Consider the following 18739-nt stretch of genomic DNA (forward strand, 5'->3'; position numbering starts at 1 on the left):
TTGGAAAATAAACCTAGTTTTGAGACATCGCTGTCGTCTCAGTCTTGATCTGTCGGGATGCCGAGGCATCACGGTCTGCGCAGTCGCACGTCGCCCCAGTGTCAAACAGAAGTCCGTCAGCATTCTTCAAGTGGTAATACGGTGGCGGTACAGACGCCGCCGTCTTCTACGATATACACCTTCTTAAAACAGAGAAGGTAATCCGACAGCAAGAGCTTAGTCGCACCCTGAGTTTTCACGGAAGGACAATGTCGCCGTTTTCTTGATAGTGTATGACCGAGCTTTCAGGAGACCTCAAAAACTATATCTAGAGCGGCATAAGCATATGCTCCAGTCAGGTGCTGAGTTCAACCACTTCATGCTCCGTCTGAAATGCGTAATTGCATCCTATATAACGTTTAGGGTTGTGGGTATATTGCAGTGGTATCTTTCATCAATTCCAGTTGCCATATTCCCCCGAGCTTCTGTCTTGTTTAGTTTACTGTATACTGTACTTGTCAACACCCTTACCATAAGCATAACGCACTTTGCATCTTTGATAACACGCATTGTCAGTGCCACTAATCTTCATTAACCTGAGTCTGCAGCTGTCAGCAACTGCAACGTGATAGTCCTTTTAAATGAAGCTGCCTGTAAGCTTAATTATTTAGCTGCTCTCAACTTTATAGAAATGTAGGCATTGTTTTACTTTCGCGCTGAAATATTGCAGCTCATGCAACGAAGCAGAGAAATGGGCTAGTGGGTATGGATTCATAATTCAGGGGGAGCGTGCTCCCCGTGAATAATAATTTTCTTGCGCTGTGATTCTTAATGGTTCCGAAACTGGAAACACTTTTTAGCTCGGTACAACTAATAACACAACTTTCCGATTAGTATTTCTTGAAGCGGTTAGCTGGGCTAGTTGGAATACTAAAGTTTGACGCATTTCCAGCGCTTAAAGGGGTCATGAAGCACCCCTTGGGCTTGTTGAAAAAACACATCCTGCGGAAAGCTGACACGGCTATGAACTGCTCTGCAAAATATTACAGTCGTGCGCGCCGCGTAAAGGCGACAAGCGGAGCGCGAAGTTGCCGTTTCCTCAGGCGCCCTCTTTTCAAACAGCGGCCGGTTCTCACTCTCGTCGGTGGGCGGGGAGTCTGCACGTTGACGTCGCGGATCTGCCAGTTTACGTCGCAAGAGATATAGCATGCTTATTGGCCGATAGCCGGATGAGATGCGCTTATTGCCACGGGATGCCGCCACTTGCCCGCGCCGCAATCCCCAGTCTGCTAAATTTACACGGTAGCCGCACTCGCGCATGCGAATCACAGCGGGAGAGCGATCGCGTTTCATGACGCGCGCTGACGTAACTTCTTACCCCCGTGCCATCCCTCCCTGTCTAGCTTCCAGTGCGCTCGTCGGCCCGAGAAAAGAGAGAAAGCGCTGAGAGCGTGCGCCAGAGCCCCGTAACTCCGCTCATTCTTGACGGATTCGAGACATTTTTCCGGCAATAGATTCGGGAGGCAGTAAACTCCGATACTGAGGTCATTAGATCATGACTTGGAAAAGTGGTTCATGACCCCTTTAAAAGAAATAGAAAAAGCACGCAGACACAGAAAAACTGTTGTTATTGTTATTTTGTCTTTCTTTGCCTACGTGTGTTCCCTATTTTTCCTAAGCGCTGGATATGCATCTCACTTTAATATATATATATATTTTTACTTTACACAGACATGTGCGCTTGGGGTCAGACAAGGCGGCATTGCTGAAATGGTGACGTCCTCACGTGATGGTGATTTTTTGCATCACTCCTGTTGACGCGCCAACGCGGGACGTCGACGCCGCTGACGGTCAATTTTTGCTTTTGATGAGGCATCTGAGGCTTTCGCCTTAAAAAACGCCAAGAAAATGATCACAAAAACAGCTTTGCGCGCATACAAAAGCGCTGCAGACGGCAGCCTCCGGGACAAGCGGGGGAACTTCCGGTGGCTTCACAAGCTCCCGCCTCGGGTAGCGGCGATGCGCCGTCCAGCTTTTTTGGTGGAGGTCAGTGAAAGGTGCCGGCAGTACCGGTGCGTAACGTTCTTCCCTTTCGTCTCGTTTGTTCTTCGTCAGGGACAGCATATTGCTCTCCCATAGTAGTGTACTACATAGGGCTCTAGATCGTCGAGCCTTGTTTTCTAAACACGCGTTGTGTGTGCTCATTAGAGACAACTTACTTCTCTCTCATAGCAGAGTGTGTAGTGTTCTGAATTATTTACTTTTACGCTAGGTTTACGTTATGCGCTAGTTTCCAGGGTATCGCTGCGTGCGTAGACCGAGCGTATAGACCAAAACCAACCGAGGCTGCCGTCTCGCCATTGGCCGCTGCGGCGGCACGCCTGTCGGGGCGGCTTGCCGTTGTTATATGGTGGTGGAATCTCCAAGGTTTGAAAAGAATTCCTGAAGCGGAAATTATGCCCTAAGTGTGAAGTCGTGCCCTGCAAAAGATGGCGGCTGCAGCGGCCATCTTAGTGGGGGCATGATAAAGCGTTAGCATTTAGCAAAGAAAAGGAAGTGTTTTCCTCCCACGCCCTACGAGTTCATTGTGGCAAAATTTTCCAGACAGATACATCTGTGTGTTCTTGCGTCACTGGTTTCCTTAGGAAGCCTCAAAGTCTTGGCAAATTTTACTGGAGACCAAGTCATCAATAGTAATTTCTATGCGTTATTTTATAATTAACACAGTATTTACATTAAGACAGAAAAAACCACTTGAACAACCTCAAATAGCATGTTTCCGAGATTAACCCATTAAGGCCCAAGCAAAAACTATTTGTTGAATTTAATTGAAATTTCGCGCACTTATCTACCAACAGTGGACAACAGCATCTGACAATTTTCATAGAGTAACATCTATTCCTTCAGAAGTTATGATACTGTACTTTAGAAAGTACGCTGGGCTCTTGCGATAGCAATGCAAGCTGGCTCGGCACAAGAATAGCAAGCATGCTTGGCCCTAGCCATACTAATACCAAAGTTGTTTTTGCACATGCAACTTGTCGAAGCAGCGACGCATCATGCAAAGCGTTGCACCATACTTTTCGCAGCATCATTTCTATTTATCACAGACAGCGCACTTCAACCGTTTTTCAATCTTCTTGTGAAAATGCTCATATGGATGGAGGGGACTGGCAGGCACACTGGACACGGAAGACCTCTTGATAGTTCTATTGTGTACACGGCACAGGTAGTGTCTTGCAAGTATGCAGGTGAATCACAGCAGTTGACGCATAGAGGGTCTGCTAACCTCCAGTAGGCTGGCAGATCCTCTATGCATTCAGTGCAGAAATGCTGATGATCTGTGTAAATAGGGCCTTCCATCACTTTTTCCCACGAATGAAAATTCTGTAGTTATACGCCGCTTGATTGTGGAGGTGAATCTCTCCCATGCCAATATTTCTCTAGCTGCTGACGATGTTTCGCGATGGCACTACGTTTTTCTTTTGAGTTGATGATCATCTGCTTACAGAGCGTAGTGGCTCGACTGTGTCATAGTTCATCGCCATAGCAACTATGCTATTGTCTTTGCCCTTTACGAAAAGAAACTCGTTTCCCGGATCTAAGCAGAAGCAGTCTTCCCGATTTCTTTCGTTCCATCAGACAGAAGGCACTCATTCGCACAGCCGTCTTCCCCCTCCTCCTCAACCGTTTCGGAGTGACAATTACTTCACCAAGAGGCTCTCGTATATCCCTGCCGGCATCTTTTGCAGTCTCCCGAGTCTCAAATGAACGTAAAAACGGCATTCTTCCGAAGAAAATATCTGGTTCGATCTCTGAGGCAACCTACAACGCAATGCACATGTAAGCTCTCACAAAGGCCCAGTGTACTACGAAAAGTACACCAACGTTTGATTACCCCTCAGAGCAAAACTGTGCACTACAGCTGATTCTTGCGCTTCGCCGCGATTATATTGTTCTTTCTGAAGCACAATTAATCTGTTTTTTTCAATATATAGAGTGCGAAACCATAAATTAATTGACAAAACGTAGTAGTCGTCACATGCGTTCGACGGGCGCTCGTTTTCCAAAAGTTTAACAACTTGTAGCACAGAAAAAATTGACCTGAGTCAATATGTTCGATTAGGAGTGTCTTTCTGCAACCTTTAGCGTCAAAAATGCTAATCAGAAAAATTAGAATATTGGATAGTGTATTTTCTATTCCAAAAAAATGAAGTGTATTTTGTAAAGTACGCTGGGCGCTAATGGGTTAATGGCAAGTGCGAAATGGGTGGTTGTAACTATCCGCAGCCCTCCTCTACGGCTTGTCGCATAGCCTCAGTCGTATTGGGACGTTAAACCCCACAAACTAGTCTAACGAACCAAATACACACAGATATAATTTGCCTGCAAATTTCTCTTTGCGTTGGCGGGGAACCGCGGCCACCACCGAAGGATGGAAGGTCCCCAAATCCTGGGAGTAAGTGGGTATAGATTCGTGGCGCGGAAGCATAAACACACATGGCACGGGAACTGCACTTGTACTGTCTAGTTCGTCCGTATCTCGTGCTTCAGCGCTCCCGTTCAATGAACGTGTCGTTGTGATGTACGCTCAACATGTGAACGCAACGTGGTTATAAGTACACTAGCCTCGATGTGTCAGTACTCAGTAGCTGCTCGTGAAGCATGTCGTCGTGAATGAGAGCTGCTTAGCGAGTGATATCTTTTTCATACCTGCTAAACTTAGCTGGTAGTTTAGCTCACAAAGCGAAGGCTCATTTGCCGGGCAAGTTATTCGACTGGAATGTGCCGCGGTTTATGTTTCAGGCGTCATTGTTCGTAAACAAGAAAATGGTTTCAGAGAGAGAGAGAAATGCTTTAATGAAATGTTGGAGATGTAAGCCGGGCTAAAAATGGTTTTAGAGGAAGCGTTAGGCAAATCAAGTAAGTCAAGTATTGCTAAGGATCATGTGACCATTGCATCTCGTTACAATATCCAACACCTGAAAAGCTACTTAACCTGAATGAACAAATGGAAATAGCTAGTATCAGGGGCGTAGCCAAGGGGGGGGTTGGGGGGGTTCAAACCCCCCCCCGAAATTTTTCAGTTTTGCTTGTGTATATATACACTCACACATACAAACGCACGCACGAACATGCATAAAGTATGGTTGAACCCCCCCCCCCCGAAAAAAATTTCTGGCTACGCCCCTGGCTAGTATTCTTCATTCTTACGCATTGCTTCATTCTTCATTACGCGAGCTTCATTATTACGCATTGACCTCTCTTCTCGACGAAGCGTATGAGAATAAATAAGAAGCTTGAAAGAACAAGGCTTCGTATCCGTATGCCGTATCTCCAGACGCGTGGAGCCAGTATCCCATATACTTGCAACGTGCACAACGGTGCAGCAACATTACGCTCCCTATCTGTCCTTGGACTCTACTCGTTGGACCGGACCACGCTGCGGCCTCCTAATGCCTTCATTGTCTGTAGGCAGCGCGGAACTTGTGCCTCAGTAATGACTTCCACTTGACCATTGCATTTCTCTCGTAAGCCTTGAGATGGCGGCTTCGCCGAGCGACCCACTTTGTTCCATAAGAGCATTCGTCGCTAATCTTCATGGACGCGCCAGGTAGCATAAGGTGCAAAAGCGTCTTGTCGGCGCCGAGGTGCATGCATTCTAGCTTCTTTCGAAGGCGTAAACAGAGGCGAACGAAATACGGCATCAGAGTAGCAAAAAGAATCAAAACAAAATTCAAGTGTTTAGCGTGTCAGTACCACAATATGAGTATGCGGTAGTTTTGAACATCTGTGTTTCTTTGAAGTGCTCCGAAATCGAAGTACCTGGGCGCTTTTGCATTTCGCTCATATTGAAGTGTGGTCGCCATGGCGGAAAATTGAACCCGCCCCCTCGAGCTTCGCAGCGTAGACGCTAAGCGAGCAGATGGACGATGGTAAGTATTTTGAAAATGGATGGATGTATGAATAAACATTATTTTGGTCTCTTGGAATGCGCCCTAGCACGTTGCGGGCCGCTCCCACGTCGGAACAGAAAGACCAAGTCTCTCTGCTGCGTCGCGGGCCCGTTGGACTGCCCATAGCTGTTCTTCGAGCCTGCAAAATAATTATATTATTTTGTTTCTACTGCCCTATTCTCCGTCCAGCCAGGGTAGCCGGTACTAGTGGTAGCGAGTTCATGGCTCCTAGTGTACCTCAGTACAAAGGGCGAAAGAATAGAAAATTAAAACAATGATTACAAAATACAATCCAAAGTCTAAAAACAACATATTCTAGTGCAGTCTGGTCATTTCAGTCTTTCGGCGTTCTTAAATCAAAGCAGCTTCAAGTTCTCGATCGATTAAGCTCCCTTGAAATAGAGATAATAAAAAAAATTGTAATAAATAATAGTTTTTAATGCCCCAAATGACTGTTCGAGCTGCAGCTAGACGTTACTGCATAGGCGTTCACTGCGCTAATTTTAGCCGTTCAGGGTTCCATAACATGCATCCCAAGCATGACACACAGCCATTTCTGAATTTTATCTCTGCTAGAATTCAGCATCCTTACAGGAGATCGAACCGGGCACTTGCACTATGAAACATAATGACATACCGTTGTCCCTATATTGAAGCGAGCATTTCAACCGACCGGCTGCGAACGTACTAATTAAACCAGGAGCAACGTTTCCTTGTAACACTTTTCATAGTTCCTTTATAATAAACAACACAAGTTATCAAAATTTAGATCGATAACGGCGGTTGCTAACGTTCTCCACATATATTTCTCTCGCGTCTATTTGCAGGTTCTACTAGAATTTCACTTTGTAGTTAAAAAAATATATGCAGGAGCCTTGACCATGGCCGACGCTAATTCTCGACTCGCAAGCCGCCTGTAGAAATTATGTGAAGGGCCGCTTCTCTGCCGATGCCCTCAATATCTTGAAACGGCGAAGCACTCCGTTCCCATACACTTGCGTATTATGGGTCCCAGGACTCGAGGGTCTACAGGAAAATGAAGCGGTCCACGCCGCTGCCCGCGAGCACGTCAGCCGGGCTGCCCTCGACCCACAGAATACCCGACCTGTGGCGGAAGAGACGGAGTCTGTACAGGACACCTATTCTGAGCTCCTCCAACACTACAGACTGGAACGACGGGTGTACCCTCCACCGCACCCAAAGCTGACAAAAGAAGGAAGTGTATAAAGACGTTTATTAGCGGCACTCGGCAACGATAAACGACTGCGACAGTCAAGGCGGGGTGCCGACTCTGAGCGCGAGGAGCGTGCTGTCCGAGAAGAGCGGAAGAGGACGACCCACTAGTAAGCGCTCGAGAGGGCGACCCATTACAGGCTTCCAACGCTTCGCTACAAGTGTGATATCCAGACGCCTGCAAAGCAGCACATACACACATTAAACACCAATGCACCGCCTCTACCCAACGAAACATAGCTACATGTACCCGCTCTAACGTACCGCACACCCTGGCACACTTGCTCCTTGAATGCCAGTGTCATGCAAGCCGCAATTTGTAACCGGACACGAAAGGGAAGGAAGCAGAACGAACGAACGGACGACGACCACCTAAACGAAATATGGGAGGCCAAGCTCGCCCTCGACGACCTGGAAGACCAACGACAACTCGTCGCTAGGGCCAAGAGGGCAGTCGAAGCCAGAGGGTTCCTGGACTAGGGAGCCCTCCCACCTTAGGGTGATATCGCGCATCGCTCGAAGCACTGTTTCGACAATAAACGTTTATTTCTCTCTCTCTCTCTCTCTCTATTCAGGAGTCCTTCCCCTGACGGGGAAAGGGGGGCAAGCGAAGTTTGCCGTGCTACAGGCAAGAATGATGTTGCCTGTAGCACGGCACGGCAGTTGCTACAGGCAACAACGATGGTCATGCGTTCATGTCCAGACAACAATGAAGTGTGGCCACGTGAAATGGCAAGTCACCTCGATAATCTCAATAAAAGATAAGATTGTCGTATTAGAAACGGCTGATCACGGATAAGCTCACTATCAAGAGAGCATCAATTATTGGAAAGCGGCGCAATACAAATACGTATGTGACCGGCGCACCTTCGAGTAACGCATTTCTTTACACTTGCCGACGCCGGGCTCTTCGCGTTCGACGCCGCCGCCACCGAAATCTCTAACTCATAACAAACACCGCTTGAAAAAAACGAATGTGAAAACGTTTAGTACTTCCGAGTAAAGCTGCTATGGGGCCTAGTTTGGTGCGAATACACCCTGTGTGTAGTTGGCGCTTCGCCCCGTGTGTGTCTTTTTCTGTGCCAATTCGTCCAGTTCCTGGCAGCGCGAACAAGCCATATGTTTACTACTTCCACGCAGGATGCGACCTGGGAACTCGAATCCTTAGTCCCTCGAATCCTTAATCCTTAATCCCTCGAAATCCTTAGTAATCGCCCTCGTTGATGGTTATTAAGATACCGGCTCGCATATTTCAGTTCCCCGTTCTTAGGGTTTATTAAGATACTGGCACGTAAATCGAGATATGGGTAAAAGAAATGGCGCGTCGACCAATTTCCTCACTCTTTACTTCCGTGCGTAAGCAAAATATAGTGCTCGTTAAATCTTCAAGAAAGGATACACTTTTGCCGTGGACACCAGAACGCTCTCTATCAAGGTTAGCACTTGAACTACTCCGCAATAGTAGCGAATTGTCAGATCGCACTCACAAACGCTTTCCCCACCCAAAGGCTGACCAATCTAGACTTTGCTTCAAACAAAAATGCTTGCTATGGTGACGATTATTTGAAGTGTACTTGGAATGAGCAAAGTCAGATTAAACGATGAGCAATACTTCTTCGCAGACTAATTGGTTCATACTGAAATCTAAACTTGCTGGACAAGCAGAAAAAATGGAAGCAGAGAGACAGGATAGAGCGCAGACTACCAACCGTTCATTTTGAGTTCAAGAAACCGATATGTAGGCATGCATATATTCGCGGGCTATAAATAAAGCACACGGCCTTTATTGAGAAAAGCAGAAGTATGGCGTGTCGTACCCGAAGACACTCTTCAGGACTGGGGCCGCCAAGAACGTCTTCTTTCTAACTCTTTCATGCTGTGCCTCTCGAGCGGATCGGTTGTATTCTCTGTCGTCTCCAGCGCATAGCAAGACACAAATTTGGACGCGCCAATATCACTGCGTCATCACAATGCGGACAAAACCAACATTCTTTTAGTATCGGTACCACAGATAACCACCATGGAGCCAGCAACAGCAACAAAAAATGTTGCTGTTTTTTTATTTAGGGCTAGAACTAATAGGACCACGTACCGTGGACAAGCACTCCGTATGTGTTATGCATGAGCCGTTCAAGAGGCTGGAGTAGAGCAACGGGGCTAAGATGAACCGATTCATCGATGCGAGACAAAAATGAACAAAATAAGTTGCGTGTACTCCTGTAATATGAGCATAATCATGTTACGAAATATCATTAACCAGCTAAAAACATGCAACAGGTGAAAATAAAAATTTTCTCGTTTTTCTTAACGTGACTTACATAACACCTCAACAAGGCTGTTTGTGATCGGCGCATCGGCTAGTGCTTTCTCGACCTAACGAGCGTCTGTAAATAACGCGAGTAAGGCTCTTCACCGGCGTCGAAAGCTACCGGCAGCACGTTGCAACTGCGTGTAGTACAAGCGAAGCAGGTCGCCAAGTCTTGCATGTTGCGTCCATATTGCAGGACGTAGCTTTTTCATTGTTCCGTATGACGTGTGTTATGGTGTAGAAGAAGCGGTCGTAAACTATATCTCGTGTATTGCCCGAATGCAGCAACATTTCTTGGTGCAGAGTGTCGACAGCTCAGCGCCGCATTGAATCATACAGTCTGTAAAAGAGGGACGCATTCAATTCGCTCAACGATTTCAGCGGAATCGGCTTTTAGTAGGACGTCGAGAGTGCCGTGACGGCGGCGCGATACGGGTATCCAAGGTACGCCGGGAGTACGAACGTGCCATACAAAGGAAAGAGGTTGCGCGTGTGCGCAATCCGATCTCGTAAAACGGGTTTCACGGCTGTTCGCACTGCGAGGTACGATCGCGTTTGCATCTCCGCCAGTTCGTGTCGACAGAAGTCGAGATGGTGCGAAGACAGGAGCAAGAAGCGAAAGGGGCAATCAAGCGAGGCCTTCTCGCGTCTGACGGCGCTATTTTCGAGCCGCGCTGATAAACAGTTACTGCCACAATTATAGTAGCTCCGTTTAGACGCGTCCGGCTCCGCCAGCTCCGCCAGCTCCGCCGGCGCCGCCTTTGTTTAGACACAAAGGGGCGGCGGCGGCCGATGGTTTGGACGCGTGTCTGCTGGAGAGGTGCGGCGGATCATCGATCGCTCTAGCAAAGCGGTGATTAATCGCTGCCATCGTGTTACAGCTAGCCAGAGGTAATTTGACAAGCTTAATTAGATGTTTAGGAACAGAGTTTCTTTTGCCAGCAGCGCCTGCTCACACTTTCCTTGAGGTGCTGGCAGCTGTTATCCTGAACGCGAGATTGTTTGTCAGTTTTTTTATCGTTATCTATATACCCAACCAGTTGAGTGAGATTGCATATTCGCACGCAGAAGAATGTATGGTAAAAATCTACTAAGCATGTCGTGCGTCAAGGTGTAAACACGTCAGAAAAAAATAAAATATATCATTAAATAGCACAGCCATCAATGGCAGCGCCAAGCTACCATGTAAAAAGTTTTTATTGGCTGGGATACAGTAACATAGAGCATAAGGATTAGCGACTGGCAGCTCTGTTTACAAGCGCCAAATTTCTTTAGCAAGCAGACAGTGACTTCAACGCCAGATAAGGTTAGAAAACATACACAGCGAGCTTCTACACTGGCAAAACTTAAGCGAGACACCGCGGTAGTACCGCCCGGCTACTGACCACAGAATGGCGGGTTCTTTCACGGCCGCGGCGGTCGTGTTTTGATGAAGGCGAAATGTTAGAGGCCCGTGTACTTATATTAGGGGCGAAGCTCCTTATAGCGGCACCCGTTCGTCCCTCGTAGCGTAGTATGTAACCAGTCTTACGCTTTGACCTGCAAGGTGGTGCCGGTGGGAGATTTTTCCTGTGCGTTGTTGAACAATAAAAAATTCGCAGCGTTAGCTAAAAGCCGACTTCTTCTGTCTCTCATTCCCATTAGCAGCCATTCTTTACCTCCAAGGTAGTGCCTGGTGAGATTTCTCCTGTGCGTGATTAAACAATAAAAATTTTGTTCAAAACGCCGTTGATTGATGAAATAAACCAACAAAAGACGCCAGATGTTTTGTAAAAGCAAAACGAAAGAACGCCAGATGTTTCTAAAGCAAAACGAAAAGACGCCAGCTGCTTAACGAAAGACGCCAGATGTTTTCTAAGCAATGGTTTTCTAAACAATGAAAATTCACAGCGTACATGTAAAATTAAAGTGCGCTGCAAGTCGTCATAACTCATCGAACCTTTAGTATAAACGCGCCCGATCTCACGTCGGTGATGATGTACTGGGCAGAATTCACGGAAGATTCACGGTTTACCGATGAACCTCCGCAGCTTCGCCCACTCATCATCATTCACTCCGTGGATATGCTGTGATTTTTAGGCACGCGTTAAAGAAACACAGGTGGTAGAAATTTCCGGAGCCCTGCACTACGGCGTGCCACATAATCATAGTCTTGGCACGTAAAAGGTCCGGTATTATTATTTAAAGCTTATTCAAATGATTGTTAAATGCACTGTTACTTCTTGCGTTAGCAAGAATTTAAACGACATTGTAGACGCACTGGTAGATATAGTGACTATCTCATTACGCTTTTATCGACTGTCCAGACTTTACTGAGTCCTTTATTGAGTCACTCTTCCATAGCGCAGCCATTAATCAAATAAAGTAGACACTTTGGGAACCTGCTGAAAACCAGTGAACGGCAACGTGACGTCACAATACTTGCGACCCGGCATGTTCAAGGTCTCATAATCAGCTTCAAGTATACAACCCTCTATATTGTGACATCGTGCTTGTCTTTGTAAATCACTTGTAAATATAAGCACCCCTTCATCGCTCAGCCAAAAAAAAAAAAATATCGTCATTTGACATTACACGAAATAAGGCGACGGACCAATGACGTTATTATGATAACGAGCAAAAAATAAAGAAACGAGAAAGTCAGATAATGTAATGCATGCATACTTCTAACCTAATAGTGCTGCCTCACGATGTGCAAACAACGTTGCTGGTAAGATTAGGACTGTAGTGACATCTTTGAAGCAAGTATTTCTTTGAGAAACTTAACCCTTGTGAGCGAAGGCCGAACTGTGGCCAAGGTACGAAGCAAATAAAGGTGACATCTGCACTAAGAATCTCGTCTGTTGCTTGAGATTGTGTTGTTCATCTGTAAGTGATCAACGGAAGGAATAGAAATCATAAAGTCTAATATGAACGCTATAGTTTAGGAATGCCTTTGCGAACGGCCAGGACACTTTTGCAAGCGCCACAATCAATTTTGAATAAATATTTTAAAGCAACAGCGAAACATAGGCAAATATGGAAATAGAGAACGAAAACAAGAGCGGAGCGGCTCCACAGCGGTAACTGATCCTCCATTCATCCGCAATCCGCCATGCTAGCAAAAGAAATGCTATTCGCAATTAAACCACGAGATACGTTGATAGTTATCGACAACGAGACTCACACCTGTTAATATCAGATATCGAATCGTTTTGTCATGTAGACAAACAAACGGTGTGCAGATATTTGCCCCGCAGATGCTTGTAATATGCATTTCATATCTAACCGCATATATATATATATATATATATATATATATATATATATATATATATATATATATATATATATATATATATATATATATGCGGTTAGATGAACCCGTGTTGAAAACGCGTATACACACGGCGACTGTCTCAATGACGCGCTTCCAGAAAACTTATCTCCGCAGCAAGTAGTGTGACGGTTCGCGACAGATGCATCACCAGCTTTGTTAATCAGATATGCTTCCTCAATTTCACGCGCTACCCTATCTTTGAACCAAGATTCCACCGTCGTCTCAGCGAACTGTGGTGCGCAGCCGCATTCTCTGCAGTGCAAGGAAAGGTTAGAGCACGGCTGTCCCTTTAGTGAAGCTTTATGATCCAACAGCCTGTTATTAATACAACGCCCGGTTTGCCCTATATAACGCTTCCCGCGCAAAGGCGGAATGTCGTACACCACACCTGTGGAGCATTCAACCTCTTTAGCCCTGTGCTTTACTTTGCAAACGCCCTTGTCTTGCTGCCCGCCCTCGACCTTCCCGTCTACAGCCGCGCAAATGCTGCCTAAACGGTAGCCAGCCGAAAATACAACACTGCATCCGTACCTTGCTTTCACTTTCTTTAAACGATGTGAGACGCCGTGTAGCTATAGGATGCTGGCGACAGGTGGTTTCTTTGGACCCGTAGCGTGCTCAGAACTTTTTGCCTTCCCTTTCAAGTCCTGTAGGACCCTTCCCGCCAGCCTCGCCCAATGATTCTGAGGAAACTTGGACGACTTGAGTCTGTCAAGTTGCCTCCTTTCCATACTGTGCTGATAAGATTTCTTGAGCGCGGCCTTCAAACATGATGTCGCGACAGCATTCCTGACGACTTTCGAGTGCCCAGACCGAAAATCAAGCACTGTTTTCTCGCTTCTTGGCACATACATCCAACAAGTATGACACCCTTTGAAGAACAACCTCAAATCCAAAAATTGAATGCCGTTGTCTTTAGGGAGCTCAAAGGTGAATCGAAGACTTGCAACAACATCCCTGAAATTTTTGAGGACACTGACGCGCGAGTTCACACAACCGTTAGAATCTACCAGTACTAGATAATCGTCCACACAGCGAAACATTTTAACAACAATACCATCCAGGGCCGTTTCGAGGTCGCGATCAACCGAACTTCAGAAAATTTCACTGAATACGGGTGCGACACTCGAACCGATTCAAACACCCGACCTCTGGGTATACACATCTTCCTTCCACCCGATAATAGTTGACGACAAATACACAGATAAAAGCTCGAGAAACGATCCCACAGACACACCACACTTTTCCTGGAACATTTGTTCATCATTGTGCCTCTGGATGCAATCCTTCATTCGCTTCAGCAACCCATCCCGTGGCAAAGAGTAAAAAAGTTCTTCTACATCCACGCTGAACCCAGACAGAGACCGCGGAGCAGCACTCATTGAGGACTGTGTCACTTCCTCCGAATTCTTGACCCGGAAAGGGTCCACCAGGTACAGCGACGACAGATGCTTCTGTAGGTACCCTGACACCTCGCTCTGCCACGTACCACGCTCGGAAACTATGAGGCGGAACGGCGCTTCCGGCTTGTGGGTCTTCACGGTGAAGAACATTCGAAGCACCGAACTTTTTTCCTTCTTTACCGCGGCACACAGCTTGTCGAGCTGTAGTTCTTGCAAGAGAGCCCCCGCCCGTTTCTTCACTTCCGCCGGTTTCTTGTCCACCGTATTGAGATTCTTTTCAATCGCTCGCGAGGCCTTCTTCAGGAATAAGCACTCTGGCATAACAGAGAAACCAACCCTCCTTGTCCGCCACTAAAGGTCTCAGGCGGCATTCAGTGAACTGGTCCACGAGCCATCGACTGTCAAATTTCATGCCTGGCTTTCCTCCCATAGTCGTAATGACATCCGCGCACTCCGCAACGCAGCGGGCCCTGTCCACCTCGGGAACCCTATGGGCCACGCAGCGTCCCAACGCCAAGGTTTCCGCTGGTTTCAACCGTGGCTCAAAGGAAAACTTCGGACCGAGCTCAAGCACCTTCCTCACCTTATCGTCCAAGGGGACATTCCCCAGGGTCACCACCTTTCCTGGAATGGTATCCACCTTCTTCTTCTTCGGTAATGTCGGACGCATCGTGTTCCACAGAAACTCCGTCACGCTAACCTTCGTATTGTTCCATTCCTTATACCGCTGGGGCCAACGACCTTTGCCGTCCCGTCCACAATACGTGTGTAGGCAGTCCTCGTAGAACTTGGCCTGCCGCCACCATTCCGAGTTCAAGATTCGGCAGATCCTCTTGGTGTTTATGTTTATGCATTAAGATGAGTTACCAACTCGCCCAGCAGTCTGTACTTCTGAAATGACTGCGTATTTTGCTAATGTCGTTTACTGCGGGCATACGAGGTACTCAAAGGGCTCGTTATTGATAAGGTAAAAGTGATATACACTCTTGGAAGAACACTTCAAGGAGTATTATCTTCCATCGAGCTCAGTTCCCAAAAGATAAGATATCTCAAGAAGCGACACTGTGCATTTTGTATTTAATCACCACTGTGTTTCGATCACATGGTTCGAATTTTTTATTCGTTCGTTTCTTGTTCATCTCAAAGCATACGCCTATCTTGTCTCCAGGGAGCAAATGTTGGACCGATAATGATGCTGCGAGGCGCCAGAGATGCAAATGTGCACCATGCGGAAGAAGACGGCGCTGAGTGATCTTTGTCCCAGGGACGTCTACTCACCTGTCGAAAAGTATTTAATCGAATCGGGGTGGTTTTGACTCGCAGTTCGTAAATTACCGTTATCAATTTATATTAATTATTCTAAAATTTCACCATAACCATAGATTTGATGTGCCAATTTTTTTGAGAAATTTATTCGTTTCTTGGGCAACCCCCCGGGTCGGTGTGAGCCAGTGATGTAAGTAGTTGTTAATAATAATAATAATAATAATAATAATAATAATAATAATAATAATAATAATAATAATAATAATAATAATAATAATAATAATAATAATAATAATAATAATAATCTCCCGCCAGTGATACCACCGTTTACCACTCGGTATGTGTATGTCGGTAAAATACATGTACTTATTGCTACCAGGCGGTAAACATATTATTTGCTAGTGCTAGAAATTCCTTCGAAATGGTGAATTTCTCTGTTAACTTCTCTGACAATCGAGTGCTCGTCTCGTCACGCTTAAAGCAAATATTCATTGCTGCTCTTTTCGCGCGAGTGCTGCGAATAAACGAACACATGACGGAGCCCGTGAAGGGCGCTCTTAATATTTTTTTTCGGTGGGTTTGTTTGCCCGACCAGTTCATATGTCCTGATGGTATAGGCGTAGGTAGCGACAGCTTACAAAACACAGCAGACCAAACATTCGACTGCCGTTGAATGTTGCATTTATTTAGATCGCTGGTAATAAGAGAGAAACGAGGAAAGTGTATGGCGGTGAGAGAAGGAAGTTTATGTTTATAGAAGAGTTATTTGAATTATTCGAGGACATTAATTCGAAGACAAGTCCGCCGCGGTGGTATAGGGTTTACGGTACTCAGCCGCTGACCCGAAAGTCGCAGGTTAAAAAAAAAAAGAAGCTGGATGCGGCGGTCTCATTTTGATGGAGGCGAATTATGCTACAGGTCCGTGTAGGTGTGCGATGTCAGTGCGCGTTAAAGAACACCAGGTGGTCTAGATTTCCGGAGCCCTCCGCTACGGCGTGTCTGATAATTATATCGTGGTTTTGGCGCGGGAAAATTGTTATTAGTAATTCGGAGACAACGGTAATGAGTCTCCATATTTCAAATGTAACGTTCTAAGCTATAGCCCGCATTTAACTGGTTGGTTGTTTTATGTGATTTAAAACGAACACATCCTATTTGACTGTTCCCGTTATGACGCAGAACGACAGAGTGTGAAGGCAGCACTTCATTTGCAACGCAGCTTGAGCTTGGAGCTGCGGAACCTTCTTGGCAAAGCATCGTTTGTGTGATGCGCGAGAAAAAAGCGCTGCTGGTGTTTTTTAGGTCTACTCACCTTAGCGACACTATATAAAAGACTCTTTTGTGTATACACGTGTGTTTCTGACTGTACGTATTATTTGTGTGTATATGTGATCACCGCATGTATTATGGTCATCACCCGACCCCTGGAGTAGCAAGCCAGGCGATAAACTAGCCTAACATCTCCAGAGATATCATTAAACATTGCTACCTTTCCCTCCTCTCTATGTGATTTAACGTCTCGAAGAGATTCAGGCTATGATAGACGCCGCATTGGACGACTCCAGATAGTTTCGACCATTTGGAGCTCTTTAAGGTACACTGACATCACACAGTAGACGGGCCTTTTGGCATTTTGCCTCCATGCGACCGCCGCTGCCGGGATCGATGCAGCGTTTCTAGGATCAGCAGCCCAGCACCGTAGCCACTTATCCACCGCGGTGGCTTAAACGTTGAACTGTTACTGGCGGAGAAATTAAGAAGACGGGACCTATAAGCACAACCTACACTGTCCGAAACACTATGTTTTAAATTAAACACTGTTGTCGAATTTGGACAAAGTGGGAAATTGATGCAAGCGAGTATCAGAACGGGGAATAAGAACGATTTCACATTCGTTTATCAATGTAGCCGGAGAGGAGAATGGCGTTTACAATGATCCCAAAGCTGCATTGCAGTTGTGCTTCCCCGATGCAATGCTCTGTTTCAATAGGTGTCACACATGCAAATATACATGGCAACTCAGCGAAATCACATGTAAAAGGCTGCTTGCTAATTTCTTTGTTTGCCGTGATGTCGTTCATGCCTTGATCTAGGAAACATTTCCGTACTTCAACATCGGTTCTTCAGTTCAGCGAATGAGGAAGAAAACGAACGATCTTTCAACGGGTTCGTATACAAGTAATCACGAGCAACAGCGTGGACGTGTAACCCACTTCCAGAAAACTTAAGGACCAAGTCTGATTAGCATTGGTAGCTAATTTCACGAAGCCACGGAACAAGAACAATAGGATGTAAACACGTAACACAGGCTGGTTGTTTCGTCGACAGGCGCGGGTCTTCAGTCTTAACCAATCTGAAAAGAATAATTTGCGTCGCGCGTACATGTTACTGAAAGGGGAAAAAAAATAAGAAGACCGGGATACACATATAGTCCAGGAAAAATTAATTCGGCGCATAACACGCACACAGAGAAAACCACGTGCAACGTGCTTTCAAACGTCATGCTTGTCGACAAGAAACGCTGTCGTGGTGCAGCGGGCGACACGGCTTCATGCACAGCCATTTCAGGAGTCCCAAAGCCGTGGTGCACTTACTTGTTGTGTGATGAGAACATCCCTCCCCCGGAGCTGAACACTTGTATCCGTCGTCCTATCGTTTTCGAGAACTCGCTCGTTCGCTGCTCGAAGATGCTTCCCTATGCCGAAGAGATAAAAATCTCGTCAAAGATGCAGAATTTGAAGGTGACGGTGCTTGCACAAGGATGACCCACACAAGCACTGTCTACAGACGGAAAAATCTGCGTTCATGCTAATCCATCACAACATATACGGAAAGAGAAAAAAATCACAGCATATCCACGGAGTGAATGATGATGAGTGGGCGAAGCTGCGGAGGTTCATCGGTAAACCGTGAATCTTCCGTGAATTCTGCCCAGTACATCATCACCGACGTGAGATCGGGCGCGTTTATACTAAAGGTTCGATGAGTTATGACGACTTGCAGCTCACTTTAATTTTACATGTACGCTGTGAATTTTCATTGTTTAGAAAACCATTGCTTTAGAAAACATCTGCCGTCTTTCGTTAAGCAGCTGGCGTCTTTTCGTTTTGCTTTAGAAACATCTGGCGTTCTTCCGTTTTGCTTTTACAAAACATCTGGCGTCTTTCGTTGGTTTATTTCATCAATCAACGGCGTTTTGAACAAAATTTTTATTGTTTAATCACGCACAGGAGAAATCTCACCAGGCACTACCTTGGAGGTAAACAATGGCTGC

The 18739-nt window shown here is 46.1% G+C and overlaps 1 protein-coding gene across 1 annotated transcript in view; it reads right to left on the minus strand.

The window, feature by feature from the left end:
* The window catches only part of LOC119394144 (uncharacterized), a 250919-nt gene that overhangs the window by 139887 nt on the left and 92293 nt on the right, over positions 1-18739 (minus strand). Inside the window, exon 13 of the mRNA XM_049415655.1 lies at positions 18060-18160. Coding sequence (XP_049271612.1) covers positions 18060-18160 — 101 coding nt within the window. The remainder of the gene's footprint in view (positions 1-18059; positions 18161-18739) is intronic.

This window comes from Rhipicephalus sanguineus, chromosome 5 (assembly GCF_013339695.2).
Source record: "Rhipicephalus sanguineus isolate Rsan-2018 chromosome 5, BIME_Rsan_1.4, whole genome shotgun sequence".
NCBI lineage: Eukaryota > Metazoa > Arthropoda > Arachnida > Ixodida > Ixodidae > Rhipicephalus > Rhipicephalus sanguineus.